This window comes from Nomascus leucogenys, chromosome 3 (assembly GCF_006542625.1).
Source record: "Nomascus leucogenys isolate Asia chromosome 3, Asia_NLE_v1, whole genome shotgun sequence".
Lineage (NCBI taxonomy): Eukaryota > Metazoa > Chordata > Mammalia > Primates > Hylobatidae > Nomascus > Nomascus leucogenys.
Window position 1 is genome coordinate 42,075,966 of NC_044383.1, and position 17,273 is coordinate 42,093,238.

The following is a 17,273-nucleotide window of genomic DNA, read 5'->3' on the forward strand; positions in this document are numbered from 1 at the left end:
GAGGCACAGAATAAAAACAGAATTTTATAAAGATTAGCTGTAGGGGCCTTAGGAAAACAGGGAAAAGAGTAAGTCTACAGACAAGGAAGTAAGTTAGTTATGAAGGGTTGAGTGTCTATCTAAACCATGGAGGAGGCTGTAGAAATTGAGCAGAAGGACAATGTAAAGATAAAGCTTGCTGACATGGATGTTAAAGAGAAAGTAAAGTCACAATGAGACTAACGTTTACAAGCCAAGGAAATCAGAAGAATAAGATTGCCAGTGACAGAAATAGACAAGGCAGCCATATTGAAAGTCTTATAAGTGGAGGTGGCCTATATGATTGGAAACACAGTACAAGACTGTGCTTGAGAAACTCCTGAAATAATTCTGTATTTTTTCATTGGAATTTGTGTGTGTGCAAGTACACATAGAAAAACTAGTCTGGTTACAGAAAAACCTACCAGTGGCCGGACACGGTGGCTCATGTGTGTAATCCCAGCACTTTGGGAGGCCGAGGCAGGCAGATCACAAGGTCAGGAGATTGAGACCATCCTGGCTAACGTGGTGAAACCCTGTCTCTACTAAAAATACAAAAAAATTAGCCGGGCGTGGTGGCGGGCACCTGTAGTCCCAGTTACTCGGGAGGCTGAGGCAAGAGGATGGCGTGAACCTGAGAGGTGGAGCTTGCAGTGAGCCGAGATCACACTACTACATTCCAGCCTAGGCAACACAGCGAGACTCTGTCTAAAGAAAAAAAAAAACAAAAAAACAAATCACAAAAACCTACCAGCTTAACTCAGTGGCGACTAATGCTTCTGTATGTATGCCCATGTGTTCAGTCATAATCTCTAAAGGGCATGAAAACACTGAGTTGCATAATTGTCATGAAAACCCTTAAGAAATTTTCTTGCTATGATACACATTTAAGGTTTCATAAGATATTCAGAATTACATTTGCTGCTTATGTTTATAAAGAATAAGTGAGTATGAAGCTGAGGATTAGCCTCCTGCTGAAATATAATGGGGACTCAATAAACAAGTGTTGAACAAATTCACAAACATTAGTGCAATGGGTATGCTTCTATAGACCAAGCTGAAATGGAAGAGGTCATCTTGTACTATAAACTTTTATAAATTTTGGACAACATATATCTATAAAAAATATATATCCAAGCTTGAAAGGAAGGGAAATAATTAGATATAGGAAATAAGGAAGAAATGAAAAGCCGGAAGTAGGAAGCAGGTGCTGATATTAGGGTGACTCATGAGGATGAGCTCTCTAATGGATGTTAATGTCCACATGAGCTCAACAGACATGCTGTAGGCCTCTTCAAGGTGAGAAGCCAAAACGAATTCTCTTGCATAAATCCCAGACCTTAAAAGAGTTGCTCTGTCTATGAAAAGAAGATAGAAGAACCCCACTCATAAATCCCAACTGTGCCACTGTAAGTGTGGAGTCCAAATTTACACAGGTGGAGAAGGAACTCCAACTGAAGAAGTTAACATAAAAATCTGTAGGAAACCCGTAAGTTCTTGGTTAAGAACAACATAAAACTGCTTTGCTAGGCTACTTACAGTATTCAGGACACACAGGGTGTCCAGTGGAAAAGATCATCCTTTAAGTAGAAATGCAAAATCAAAAATTACAGATCACATAAGGAAATAAACCACTGTGAGACAATGGATGAACAAATAGAAAAATGAGTGCTTTAAGGACTAAAGAGAGTAGAACAATTTAAAAGAGAACATTAAACAAGTATGCCAAAATTATTAAAGAAAACCATATGAAGAAATGGTATGGAAAAAGAGCATGTGAATTTGAAAAGAAGCCAAAGAAGTTTCTAGAAATTAAAAAATGCAGCCACTGATTAAACCTGAGTTTTTAATCTAGGTTGGTTAAACAACACATTAGGTACAGAGAAAGAGATGGAATGGTTGAATGAGATGGTCCAACATACGTTCTACAGGAAAAATTAGAACAGGAAAAAGCAATAGCCAAAGAGGAAACAGCTTAAGAATTTTTCCATAATTGATGAAAGATACAAATCTATAGATTGAAGAACCACAATGAATCTCAAGTGGGAGAAAAAATACACATACACATGTTGTCTTTGATGTTCTACCACTTTTTGAAAAAAAAAAAAATCTTAAAAGTAGCCAGAGAAAAAAGAGAGATTACCAACGCATACAATTATACTAATAGCTAACTTTATGTCAACGAAATCAAAGGTAATGGATTAATATATTAAAAACTATAAAACAATTATTAACCTACAAATGTATGCTTAATAAATCTTTCATGAATAAAGGTGACAGTTATTTAAAATAATTTGCTACCAACCAACCCTCATTAAAATAATTTCCAATAGCTGTTCTTTATGAGGAGCAAATTTGATTCCAGAGGTAGGTGAAGGACCATAGAAGAGGGAATGGTGTTTGAAGAAATTGTAAATGTGTGGTTAAATCCAAACATTATCTACATAAAATGATAATAATGACACCTTATTTTATGGATTATATTAACATTAAAAATTCATAGTATAAAAGATGAGGTAGATAAAGTTAAAAATTAGGCCACATATTAGAAAATATTTGTAATGCAAGCACAATAAGAATTAGAATACAGGTAATAACAATAGTAATAATACCAAACATTTAGAGAACACTTACGGGTCAGGCATAAATGTAAGCCCTTCATATATATGTTCTGTAAGTTTATAAGTATGTAAGTCTATACATATGCATATATCTGATACACATATAAACTTATATATAATATACACATATACATACATATGTACATATATACAAATATACCTGTATGTAAACTTATTTAACAACCCTGTGAGCTAAGTATTATTTTCTTTATTTTCTAGATGAGTAAACTGAGACAAAGAAACATTAAGTAATTTGAAGTAATTTGTTCCAAGTCACTTAGTCATTGGCAGATCTGGAATTCAACTGAAGCAATGTAGCTCCTGTTAACAAAGGATCAATAACCAGAATAAGGAAAAAACTCCTGAACACCAATGAGGAAAAAAAAAAAATAGAAAAAAACAGGCTAAGAATATTGAACTGGCCATTCACAGAAGAAATCTGAATAGTCTGTAAATATACACAAAGGTGTTCAATGCCATTAACAATTATGGAAATAGAAATTAAATCACACTAGTTAAATAAGCCAAGAAAGGTCTGCTAAAACCAAGTGTTGGGGAGAATGTGGACAAATGACAACTCTTTATAATGCGGATGGAAATTAATGCCGGAACCACCACTCTGGAGAGCAAGTGGACAATATCTGGTAAAGCCAGAGATGTACACCCTGTGATCCAGGAAGTCTACATCTGGGCTATAGTCTAGAGAGCCTGGTTCACACTGGAAAACAACTCAATGTTAGTGTGTGGGAGGATGGATCCACAAAGTGGTACATTCATTTCATGATTCTATTCTGCAGTTAAAAATGCATTATATTGAAATGTAAATAAATCTATAAAAGACATTATTGAGTGAAAAAAAGTTTTGGAAAGATATGTATAGCATGAGATGTATGCAACTGTAACAATATTACATAGTGTTTACACATAGGTACATATGTCATACAAATTTGTAAAGACAGCATGGGAAAGATTCACACGAACTACAGGTTAACAGAGAACAGAGAGGGAGTAGAGGGGGATTGGAGATGGGCACAAAAGGGGCTTCAATCCCATTTGCAAAATTATTTTTTAAAAACTGGTAATATTAACACATTATCATTTTTTAGGTCTGAGTGTGGGATCATGGTATTTCATTATGTTAATCCTGAAATTTTTCTGTTTACTTGAACTATTTCATTAAAAATAAAATTGTATCTTGTTACACAGCTATAAAATAGTATTTAAAACCCTTGCATCATGAGACATCTATAATCCTAAAGTACTGTTTCTAGAATAAGAAAGATTCTCCCAACACAATTTCAAGGCTTCAAAAGCACTTTGTATTCTTTAATCTGTGGTTGAACCCAGCATTTGAGTCAAAAGCCTCCGGAAGGCATCAGAAGCAGTGGTTGTAAGATGTTTCTACATCAGTACCATAATTTGTCTTGCATCACTTTTTATTGCTTATCATGTGCCAAGCACTGTATAAGTGCTTTACACATTAATTCATTTAATCTTCCCTACAACTCTATGAGGTAGGTAGGTTATTTCCATTTTATAAATTATTTCCATTGTACATTTGAGGAATGAGGAAGTTAACTTGCCCAGCTAGTAAATGGTGAACCCAGGCAGTCTGGCTCCAAAACCTAGGCCCTAGACTAAAGGATTTGCAGCCAGCTGGGTGAATTGATCTTGTGTCCCCTCCTGCGAAAACCCATCCTGGTCTTTTTTCCATCCAGCTACATATTTTCTTGCATTAATCACCCATAACATTCTCTCTTACATTCTTATAATCTCCACTCTTCCTTCCTTAAGCATGAGATATGTGGACAAGGGGAAAAGGGCCAAATGAATGGTTTTGGAGAGGAATACTTAAGAGCTGAAGTTATCTATCTACGGCCAATGAAATGTTACACTTGGTTCACTTCTGGGTGTACTCCAAATGGTATTATACATTCATTTGGTGGAATAGCTGTGTGATCTTTCAAATATTGGATAAACATTTCATGTTGAAAATATGCTAAAGAAAGAGGTTGGTAACACTTAGTGTCAACAACATACATCTTTTGAAGTTATGTGTTAGCAATTTTCCTAAGCACTAGATTAAGAGACAGTATAATGCAAAAAGAATAGCTTGCATTTATAAAATATTTTAAACATATGGCTTTAATTGCCCAGTGTTCAAAAAATAAACTGAAGCCTGACTGACTGTATAATTTTAATATTTGAAAAATTGCATCCAGAAATTAATACAATACAGATTTGTACAAAAAAGGACATAAAAACTTCTAATCATACAGACAAAAATATGACTAAGCAAAGATTTTAAAAAAGGACAGGACGTTTAAAAAATACTGATAAATACTGTGTAATGCTTTTACTGTGGCAGATACAAAAATCAAGAATTCATCAACAGATTATATATGTAAACAAGTAACTACATGAACTTTCTAGCTTTTTAAATTAACAAAATGTAACAGTAGTGGTTTTTATTTTTTAAATGAGGTATTATTACACTGTAAACCAAAAACAGAGCATAAATAAATAAAGGCAATGTGCAATTTAGTGATAAATGATTATACATTTCAACTTAACAACAGATAACAAAAATTCTCTAGTTATTTATGGACTTCGTCATCTAAAAATTTGGCTTGCTTGTGTGGACTTATTTAAAAGTGACACAGCAATCGATATACAAGCACATCATTAAACATGCAGACCAAGCCAACACAATTTTTCCATGAGTCATCTCTACCAAATAAAAACTGTTTACATTTTATTTAAAACACTTACATCTGGTTTCTTATACATGTTTCTTTTGTGCTTATAAGTGGTAACCTACATTAAAAAGCTGATTTTCTAGTTCAAGCAGTGTAAGAGAGAAGCAGTTTTATTTGCATACGGATTTAAAACAGAGCAAAACAAAAACAAAACCAGGATGCCTTTAACTCTCTTAGGCTTTCCAAGATTTTTAAGAAGAAATACCCTTGAAATAATATACCCAAATGGAAGAGCAGAATCACTTCCATCTCAAAGAGAATAGTAAACAAAGTGACCCCTTTTCCTCAAAGATTTGTGGGTTGGCTTCAGAACTGTTGGAGAACAGGCTGATTAGTTCCTCCACCCTGGAAGAATTCTGCTGGTTGGGTGCAGGAAGCATAGCAAGAAAATAGCCTAGCCCAGAAAGATTTTGGGGAAAGTATTATTTGCATATGAACCATATGCTGGTACTAAATGCTGGTTTCATTATTATTGCAAATATAACTTCAGAGTTTTCTGAAGGAAAGCTGTTAAAAGTATGGTAGAGAAGTCTTGGTTTGGCAATATTTGTAACATGCTAATAAAACTGCTTCATTTGCTATAAATTAAAAAAAAAACATTTACTGTCTGACTTAAAATGCGGTTTCTTTTTACATATTACTTTATTAGAAACTCTAAAAAAGGAGTTCTTTGAATTTACTATATTCAGAATCCAGTGAAAAACAAACATTTTGGCCAAAACGTTGAATTTTATTTTTATAACAAGCTATATCATTTTGACACAAATGTTATTATTGTATTCACTTTTGTCAAATACTTTAACCTACCTTCTTCAAAAATTAGTGTTTTGGTACAACTGGTGATCAAAAAATGTAGATATAAGTCTTGTACATGATTCAAAAGATTTATAAAAGCAGTTATATTCTTTTGTGCTTGTAACTGACATACTTCATCAATGATTATTTAGGTCTGATTTCTTTTCTAATATCTTGAGCCTTAAGAAGAAATGATCATTATACAAATATTACAGAGTACACAAGTAACTAGTTTACTGCCAATGTGCATGCAGACCAACAACACTTAAAAGAATATAACCTTGAATCCAATTAGTCTGAAAATACTCTTGTACAATCAATCATCTTTATTGATTTGTAAAAGCTGTGTACACATCTAAAACCCTGAATTTACTTTGTAAAAATAAATCTTTAACAATAAATGGCACTATCAAAATCCCATTATTCTCAGGCTATTATGTAGTTATTTACATGCTTTTCAGCAACAGCTGAGAAGAATCTTATAGGTCCCAAGCCAGTATATCAAAAATCCCTGTAAACTGCATTTGCAATGATACTGTGTTGTATACCACTATATGAAAATATGGCTACATGCCTTATGTTAAAGATAATGTAGCTGTTTGCTTTGCTACTGTGTGCTAGCAGTGCTAGCAGTGTACAATCTGCCACTGGGTTCAACTATACCATAAATTCATTCTTCACTGTACTTTGCTTTCCCAGTGGAATGCCTGTGACAAACTACTTGTGGAGAATGATACAGTGCTATAAAAAAGAGGAACTGGACCATACCTGTCTCTGCCATGTGGACTTTTCCTCACTCAAGCAATTTCTATGTTGTTAAAGAATTATGCCTTTGCTGAACATACTTCATGTTTGATTTTTTAAAAACTTAATATTTTAAAGTTGGTGAGCTTTGTCAAAGTGGTTTGAGACAGAAACATGAAAAGGCTAAAGGCACAGTAAGAGGGAAGTGAATGCTACATATAAAAGATTATATTTCAAGTCTTCTAGGTTACTCAAGTCCAAAACCTTCTGAATTTGAAATTCCAATGATCAATTTCTGTTTCAGATCCTTTTTGCTCTTGTAGGGGGGAAGGCAAAGTTGATTGAAGCAGGTATGGGCCACAGGTAAGCTAGGGAAAAAAATTAAAAAAAAAAATACTAAGTCTTGAAACACACACAAAATGACTGCTATGCAACTTTAAAAAATACCAGGACACACACATTCAAATCTATTTCACTCGTTAAGAGATGACTCATCTATTCCTTCACTGAACAGATATTTACTGAGTACCTCACTTTGTATCAGACACCACTCTAGACACTAAGGCTATGGTTACAGACAAGACAACCAAAGTTACCACTTTCATGAAACTCATTTAAGAAGCATTTTGTTGGAGTCAGACAGATACGAATTTGAATTCTGCTTTCCCCACTTACTAGCTGTAGGGTCTTGTTCGAGTTGCATAATATCCCCAAATCCCAGTTTCCTCATCAACAATATAGGGTAAACCATCCAATTAGGCTGTTTAATAACCTAATCAGGTTGTTTAATAACCAGGAGTTCCCAACCCCAGGGCCAGAGATGGGTATGATTGTCGGTGGCCTGTTAGGAACTGGGCTGCACAGCAGGAGGTGAGTGGCAGGTGAGCATTACTGCCTGAGCTCTGCCTCCTGTCACATCAGCGGCAGTATTAGATTCTCATAGGAACAAGAACCCTATTGTGAACTGCACATGCAAGGAATCTAGGTTGCATGCCCCTTATGAGAATCTAATGCCTGATGACCCAAGGTGGAACAGTTTCATCCAAAACTACCACCACTTCCCACTCTCCCCACTCCTCCCTGCTTCTGTGGAAAAATTGTCTTCCACAAAACCCATCCCTGGTGCCAAAAAGATTGAGGACTGATGGTTAAAAAGATTAAAAGAGTGATATACACAAAACATCTAGCAGCTGAGGAGTAGATAATATAATGAGTGATACTATTATTCTGGTTTTTAGTATTAAAAAGTAATTTAAAAAAGAGCATTTTGGGGACAGTAGATGCCCCTTGATGCACATGTAAAAATTATCTTCTGAATCCTTTTGGTGTCATCTCCCCAACCCACTATCTGATAATGTTGTTATCATCATTTAGGATTCTTACAGCTATCTTAAGACTCTTTCCTTCAGTCTTTATGAACTTCACAGCATCAGAACAGCTGTCAGAGAAATCAATGAATAAAAATGTAAATACAGAAAAGGAAAACATTTTTAAAGAAGTTTGTAAGATTTAAAACTAAATTTTGAGAGCCCCCTGTATTAAAAGACTTAAAACTACTAGAATCAGCATTTACTCAGTGTTTGGTCTATGATAATCACTGTGCTGATTTACATGCACTGTTTCCTTTAATTTCAGCCTCAAAGCAACCTAAAAGTGGTTGTTCTCATTTTACTGGTGAGGAAAATAGACATGTAAATATACAAGTAACCTGTTCAGGGATACAGAGCTGGTAAAGATGTAGGCCCAGTATTCAAACCCAGATCAGTCTGACTTAAAAAACCAGTGTTGTTAATATGTAAGATTTAACATTCTTTATTTTTATGCATCAGACATACACTTGTATGAATTAAAAATATCATCAAATAACAAAGCAAAGAAAAAAATGAAAATGCCAACTCAGTTTTTTAATATATTTTTTTCTAAAGTGCTCTGCTGTTTACAAGGTCCTAAGCTACACAACAACTTATTTTTATGCCAGTGTTTCATGCATCCATTCAATAACATTTCCTGAGTTATTTAAAACATTTGTTTTCTCTTCATTCTGTTAAGGCTGAGCTTTCCAAGTTTATTTAATACTCATCTAACTAGATACAAGGTCTCTTAAAACTGAAAGAAAACAATATAAAGATTCTACCAGAAGAATATCTTATGAAAATGTTTATTGAAGAAAAAATATGTCCAGGATTTTCTTAATCCATCAGGGGCTTCAATAACATGTATTTGATGAGGTGCAGGACCAAATTATGTATATCTTTTAAGCCTGACTCTTTGGATGATTTGCAAAGGAAGCTACTTAAGGACAATTTCAGAGATGAAAAAGGATGTAATTTGAAATTTGCTTTGCAATCTTGGCCATTCTACATTACACTCTGTACTAAAGAATCAGGATAACCACACAATATTGCCAAGGGTTCATGCCCTTTCAGGAGAAAAAAGCATTCTGAATACAATTAATGACTGAAGATTATTTTCTCCATGGACTTTATTCTAAGAGGCACTGGGAGAAGGCATCTGGTCTTATCTATGAATTTAAAATTGAAATCCTGCACTGGCTTATTGTGCCCATTATATGTCTTCATTTTTTGGCCCTTTTCACTGATACTATTCACTATCTTTTTCTGGACTCCTGTTATCCTCTTCTTCATTAACTGCTAATGAGTTGAGATACAATACAACATGTTTTTCCTCTATCTTTTATTTTAGGTTCAGGGGTACATGTGCAGGTTTGTTATATAAGGTAAACTGCATGTCATGGGGGTTTGGTGTACAGATTATCTCATCACCCAGGTAATAAGTAAGTACCTGATAGGTAGTTTCTTTTATCTTTACCCTCCTCCCACCCTACCCCCTCAAATAGGTCCCAGTGTTTGTCATTCCCTTTCTGGTGTTCACATGTACTCAATATTTAGCTCCCATTTACAAGTAAGAATATGCGGTATTTGGTTTTCTGTTCCTGTGTTAGTTTGCTTAGGATGGAGCCTCTAGCTTCATCCGTGTTGCTGCAAAGGACGTGATCTGTTTTTTTTTTAATGGCTGCATAGTATTCCATGGTATATATGTACCATATTTTCTTTATCCAGTCTTTGCTATTGTGAATAGTGCTGCAATGAACAATGAACATATGCATGCATGTGTCTTTATGACAGAATAATTTATATTCCTTTGGGTACATACCCAATAATGGCAATGCTGGGTTGAATGATGGTTCTGTTTTAAGTTCTTTAAGAAACCTCCATACTGCTTTCCACAATGGCTAAAATAATTTACATTCCCACTAGCAGTGTATAAGCATTCCCTTTTCTCTGCAACCTTGTCAGCATCTGCTATTTTTTGACTTTTTAATATAACAATAGCCATTCTGACCGCTGTGAGATGGTATCTCATTGTGGTTTTGATTTGCCTTTCTCTAATGATTAGTGATGTTGAGCATTTTTTCATATGCTTATTGGTTGCATGTTGTCTTCTTTTGAAAAGTGTCTGTTCATGTCCTTTGCCCACTTTTTAATGGAATTACCATTCTTATTTAACAAAAATCTAGTGAATCTTCAATGGTGGACCTTGTAAGATGAATGGAAACTCATCTTTCAGCTGGAGTGTTGTCCTTGTCTTTTGAGGCATACCATTATTGTGTCAAATTGAAATGTTGTATGTCTTTGACAGTCAGCTTTATTTAATATATGTGAGATTCCCCTGGGAATCCTAGAGGTTCTAGATTCATGTTGAAGCCATGTTAGCTCACATATTCTTGAAATAATAATCATTATTGGGAAAGTTTAGAAGTAATGTCACCTTTCTATTAAAACAGATTACTCAGATTACTCTTTTAAAATTGGAAATGTTTTTAATATAAAATATTCTGAAAAATTAACTTCTGTTAAGCAAATAAATCTATAATCTAAAAAACTTCTCCTGAATTTTTTCATTTTAGGACATTAATGGTAAATTTTGTTTAGAAATTTCTTAATTATATATGTAAATATTTATTTTGTGTTTTTTTTTTTCACTTTTTATGTTTTATTGTGCAGGCAATTAATGGCCACCACAGCTGCCCTCTCCACCTCCACCACCACAACTGCTACATATTGGTACTTACAATGGGCCATGCCCTGTGCTAGGCATTATGAAGATGATCTCTTCAAATCCTCACAACTATGCTTTGAGGTAGGTATTTTTTTTTAATTTTTATTTTTATTATTATACTTCAGGTTTTAGGGTACATGTGCACAATGTGCAGGTTTGTTACATATGTATCCATGTGCCATGTTGATTTCCTGCACCCATTAAGTCATCATTTAGCATTAGGTATATCTCCTAATGCTGTTCCTCCCCCCTCCCCCAACCCCACAACAGTCCCCAGAGTGTGATGTTCCCCTTCCTGTGTCCATGAGTTCTCACTGTTCAATTCCCACCTATGAGTGAGAACAGGCGGTGTTTGGTTTTTTGTCCTTGCGATAGTTTACTGAGAATGATGTTTTCCAATTTCATCCATGTCCCTACAAAGGACATGAACTCATCATTTTTTATGGCTGCATAGTATTCCATGGTGTATATGTGCATTTTCTTAATCCAGTCTATTGTTGTTGGACATTTGGGTTGGTTCCAACTCTTTGCTATTGTGAATAGTGCCGCAATAAACATACGTGTGCATGTGTCTTTATAGCAGCATGATTTATAGTCCTTTGGGTATATACCCAGCAATGGGATGGCTGGGTCAAATGGTATTTCTAGTTCTAGATCCCTGAGGAATCGCCACACTGACTTCCACAATGGTTGAACTAGTTTACAGTCCCACCAACAGTGTAAAAGTGTTCCTATTTCTCCACATCCTCTCCAGCACCTGTTGTTTCCTGACTTTTTAATGATGGCCATTCTAACTGGTGTGAGATGGTATCTCACTGTGGTTTTGATTTGCATTGCTCTGATGGCCAGTGATGATGAGCATTTCTTCATGTGTTTTTTGGCTGCATAAATGTCTTCTTTTGAGAAGTGTCTGTTCATGTCCTTTGCCCACTTTTTGATGGGGTTGTTTGTTTTTTTCTGTAAATTTGTTTGAGTTCATTGTAGATTCTGGATATTAGCCCTTTGTCAGATGAGTAGGTTGCAAAAATTTTCTCCCATTCTGTAGGTTGCCTGTTCACTCTGATGGTAGTTTCTTTTGCTGTGCAGAAGCTCTTTAGTTTAATTAGATCCCATTTGTCAATTTTGGCTTTTGTTGCCATTGCTTTTGGTGTTTTAGACATGAAGTCCTTGCCCACGCCTATGTCCTGAATGGTATTGCCTAGGTTTTCTTGTAGGATTTTAATGGTTTTAGGTCTAACATGTAAGTCTTTAATCCATCCTGAATTAATTTTTGTATAAGGTGTAAGGAAGGGATCCAGTTTCAGCTTTCTACATATGGCTAGCCAGTTTTCCCAGCACCATTTATTAAATAGGGAATCGTTTCCCCATTTCTTGTTTTTGTCAGGTTTGTCAAAGATCAGATAGTTGTAGATATGCGGCATCATTTCTGAGGGCTCTGTTCTGTTCCATTGATCTAAGTCTCTGTTGTGGTACCAGTACCATGCTGTTTTGGTTACTGTAGCCTTGTAGTATAGTTTGAAGTCAGGTAGCGTGATGCCTCCACTTTGTTCTTTTGGCTTAGGATTGACTTGGTGATGCGGGCTCTTTTTTTAGTTCCATATGAACTTTAAAGTAGTTTTTTCCAATTCTGTGAAGAAAGTCATTGGTAGCTTGATGGGGATGGCATTGAATCTATAAATTACCTTGGGCAGTATGGCCATTTTCACGATGTTGATTCTTCCAACCCATGAGCATGGAATGTTCTCCCATTTGTTTGTATCCTCTTTTATTTTATTGAGCAGTGGTTTGTAGTTCTCCTTGAAGAGGTCCTTCACATCCCTGGTAAGTTGGATTCCTAGGTATTTTATTCTCTTTGAAGCAATTGTGAATGGGAGTTCACTCATGATTTGGCTCTCTGTTTGTCTGTGATTGGTGTACAAGAATGCTTGTGATTTTTGTACATTGATTTTGTATCCTGAGACTTTACTGAAGTTGCTAATCAGCTTAAGGAGATTTTGGGCTGAGACAATGGGGTTTTCTAGATATACAATCATGTCATGTGCAAACAGGGACAATTTGACTTCCTCTTTTCCTAACTGAATACCCTTTATTTCCTTCTCCTGCCTGATTGCTCTGGCCAGAACTTCCAGCACTATGTTGAATAGGAGTGGTGAGAGAGGGCATCCCTGTCTTGTGCCAGTTTTCAGAGGGAATGCTTCCAGTTTTTGCCCATTCAGTATGATATTGGCTGTGGGTTTGTCATAGATAGCTCTTATTATTTTGAGATACGTCCCATCAATACCTAATTTATTGAGAGTTTTTAGCATGAAGGGTTGTTGAATTTTGTCAAAGGCCTTTTCTGCATCTATTGAGATAATCATGCGGTTTTTGTCTTTGGTTCTGTTTATATGCTGGATTACATTTATTGATTTGCGTATGTTGAACCAGCCTTGCATCCCAGGGATGAAGCCGACTTGATTATGGTGGATAAGCTTTTTGATGTGCTGCTGGATTCGGTTTGCCAGTATTTTATTGAGTATTTTTGCATCAATGTTCATCAAGGATATTGGTCTGAAATTCTCTTTTTTGGTTGTGTCTCTGCCAGGCTTTGGTATCAGGACGATGCTGGCCTCATAAAATGTGTTAGGGAGGATTCCCTCTTTTTCTATCGATTGGAATAGTTTCAGAAGGAATGGTACCAGTTCCTCCTTGTACCTCTGGTAGAATTCGGCTGTGAATCCATCAGGTCCTGGACTCTTTTTGGTTGGTAAGCTATTGATTATTGCCACAATTTCAAGCCTGTTATTGGTCTATTCAGAGATTCAACTTCTTCCTGGTTTAGTCTTGGGAGGGTGTATTTGTCGAGGAATTTATCCATTTCTTCTAGATTTTCTAGTTTATTTGCATAGAGGTGTTTGTAGTATTCTGATGGTAGATTGTATTTCTGTGGGATTGGTGGTGATATCCCCTTTTTCATTTTTTATTGCATCTATTTGATTCTTCTCTCTTTTCTTGTTTATTAGTCTTGCTAGCGGTCTATCAATTTTGTTGATCTTTTCAAAAAACCAGCTCCTGGATTCATTAATTTTTTGAAGGGTTTTTTGTGTCTCTATTTCCTTCAGTTCTGCTCTGATTTTAGTTATTTCTTGCCTTCTGCTAGCTTTTGGATGTGTTTGCTCTTGCTTTTCTAGTTCTTTTAATTGTGATGTTAGGATGTCAATTTTGGATCTTTCCTGCTTTCTCTTGTGGGCATTTAGTGCTATAAATTTCCCTCTACACACTGCTTTGAATGTGTCCCAGAGATTCTGGTATGTTGTGTCTTTGTTCTCGTTGGTTTCAAAGAACATCTTTATTTCTGCCTTCATTTCATTATGTACCGAGTAGTCATTCAGGAGCAAGTTGTTCAGTTTCCACGTAGTTGAGCGGTTTTGAGTGAGTTTCTTAATCCTGAGTTCTAGTTTGATTGCACTGTGGTCTGAGAGACAGTTTGTTATAATTTCTGTTCTTTTACATTTGCTGAGGAGAGCTTTACTTCCAACTATGTGGTCAATTTTGGAATAGGTGTGGTGTGGTGCTGAAAAAAATGTATATCTATTGATTTGGGGTGGAGGGTTCTGTAGATGTCTATTAGGTCCACTTTGTGCAGAGCTGAGTTCAATTCCTGGATATCCTTGTTAACTTTCTGTCTCATTGATCTGTCTAATGTTGACAGTGGGGTGTTAAAATCTCCCATTATTATTGTGTGGGAGTTTAAGTCCCTTTGTAGGTCACTCAAGACTTGCTTTATGAATCTGGGTGCTCCTGTGTTGGGTGCATATATATTTAGGATAGTTAGCTCTTCTTGGTGAATTGATCCCTTTACCATTATGTAATGGCCTTCTTTGTCTCTTTTGATCTTTGTTGGTTTAAAGTCTATTTTATCAGAGACTAGGATTGCAACCCCTGCCTTTTTTTGTTTTCCATTTGCTTGATAGATCTTCCTCCATCCCTTTATTTTGAGTCTATGTGTGTCTCTGCACATGAGATGGGTTTCCTGAATACAGCACACTGATGGGTCCTGACTCCTTATCCAGTTTGCCAGTCTGTGTCTTTTAATTGGAGCATTTAGCCCATTTACATTTAAAGTTAATATTGTTATGTGTGAATCTGATCCTGTCATTATGATGTTAGTTGGTTATTTTGCTGTTAGTTGATAGTTTCTTCCTAGCTTGACGGTCTTTACAATTTGGCGTGTTTTTGCAGTGGCTGGTACTGGTTGTTCCTTTCCATGTGTAGTGCTTCCTTCAGGAGCTCTTTTAGGGCAGGCCTGGTGTCTGTAAAGTATTTTATTTCTCCTTCACTTATGAAGCTTAGTTTGGCTGGATATGAAATTCTGGGTTGAAAACTCTTTTCTTTAAGAAAGTTGAATATTGGCCCCCACTCTCTTCTGGCTTGTAGAGTTTCTGCGGAGAGATCAGCTGTTAGTCTGATGGGCTTCCCTTTGTGGGTAACCTGACCTTTCTCTCTGGCTGCCCTTAACATTTTTTCCTTCATTTCAACTTTGGTGAATCTGACAATTATGTGTCTTGGAGTTGCTCTTCTCGAGGAGTATCTTTGTGGTGTTCTCTGTATTTCCTGAATCTGAATGTTGGCCTGCCTTGCTAGATTGGGGAAGTTCTCCTGGATAATATCTTGCAGATGTTTTCCAACTTGGTTCCATTCTCCCATCATTTTCAGGTACACCAATCAGACGTAGGTTTGGTCTTTTCACATAGTCCCAAATTTCTTGGAGGCTTTGTTCATTTCTTTTTATTCTTTTTTCTCTAAACTTCCCTTCTCTCTTCATGTCATTCATTTTATCTTCCATCAGCGATACCCTTTCTTCCGGTTGATCGCAACTGCTACTAAAGCTTCTGCAATCTTTGCATAGTTCTGGAAACTTGGCTTTCAGCTCCATCAGCTCCTTTAAGCCCTTCTCTCCATTGGTTATTGTAGTTATCCATTCTTCTTATTTTTTTTCAAAGTTTTTAACTTCTTTGCTATTGTTTTGAATTTCCTCCCGTAGCTCAGAGTAGTTTGATGGTCTGAAGCCTTCTTCTCTCAACTCGTCAAAGTCATCCCCCATCCAGCTTTGTTCCGTTACTGGTGAGGAACTGCGTTCCTTTGGAGGAGGAGAGGTGCTCTGCTTTTTAGAGTTTCCAGTTTTTCTGCTCTGTTTTTTCCCCATCTTTGTGGTTTTATCTACTTTTGGTCTTTGATGATGGTGATGTACAGATGGGTTTTTGGTGTGGATGTCCTTTCTGTTTGTTAGTTTTCCTTCTACCAGACAGGACCCTCAGCTGCAGGTCTGTTGGAGTTTACTAGAGGTCCACTCCAGACCCTGTTTGGCTGGGTGTCAGCAGCGGTGGCTGCAGAACAGCGGATTTTCATGAGACCACAAATTCAGTTGTCTGATAGTTCCTCTGGAAGTTTTGTCTCAGAGGAGTACTGGGTTGAATGAGGTGTCAGTCTGTCCCTACTGGGGGAGTGCCTCCCAGTTAGGCTGCTCAGGGGTGAGGGACCCACTTTAGGAGGCAGTCTGTCTGTTCTCAGATCTCCAGCTGCGTGCTGGGAGAACCACTACTCTCTTCAGAGCTATCAGTCAGACAGGGACATTTAAGTCTGTGGAGGTTCCTGCTGACTTTTTGTTTGTCTGTGCCCTGCCCCTAGAGGTGGAGCCTACAGAGGCAGGCAGGCCTCCTTGAGCTGTGGTGGGCTCCACCCAGTTCGAGCTTCCTGGCTGCTTTGTTTACCTAAGCAAGCCTGGGCAATGGCGGGCGCCCCTCCCCCAGCCTCGCTGCCACCTTGCAGCTTGATCTCAGACTGCTGTGCTAGCAATCAGCGAGACTCTGTGGGCTTAGGACCCTCCAAGCCAGGTGTGGGACACAATCTCCTAGTGTGCCGTTTTCCAGGCCCGTTGGAAAAGCGCAGTATTAGGGTGGGACTGACCCGATATTCCAGGTCTGTTACCCCTTTCTTTGACTAGGAAAGGGAACTCCCTGACCCCTTGCGCTTCCCGAGTGAGGCAATGCCTCGCCCTGCTTCGGCTCGCACACAGTGCGCTTCACCGACTGTCCTGCACCCACTGTTTGCCACTCCCTAGTGAGATGAAACCGGTACCTCAAACAGAAATGCAGAAATCACCAATCTTCTGTGTTGCTCAGGCTGGGAGCTTTAGACCGGAGCTGTTCCTATTCGGCCATCTTGGCTCCACCCCCTTATTTTATGTTTTAAATATAATCTTGATGATGACATAAAT

At 37.0% G+C, this 17,273-nt stretch overlaps 1 protein-coding gene across 2 annotated transcripts in view; it reads right to left on the reverse strand.

Annotated features, from left to right (window-relative positions):
• Positions 1-4,757: 4,757 nt before the first annotated feature.
• Positions 4,758-17,273, reverse strand: part of HECTD2 (HECT domain E3 ubiquitin protein ligase 2) — a 112,046-nt gene continuing 99,530 nt past the window's right edge. The window contains exon 21 of one of the 2 annotated variants that reach the window (XM_030809272.1): positions 4,758-7,305. In XM_030809272.1, coding sequence (XP_030665132.1) covers positions 7,185-7,305 — 121 coding nt within the window. In that variant the 3' untranslated portion in view covers positions 4,758-7,184. The remainder of the gene's footprint in view (positions 7,306-17,273) is intronic. The other variant, XM_030809271.1, reaches the window with a different exon arrangement.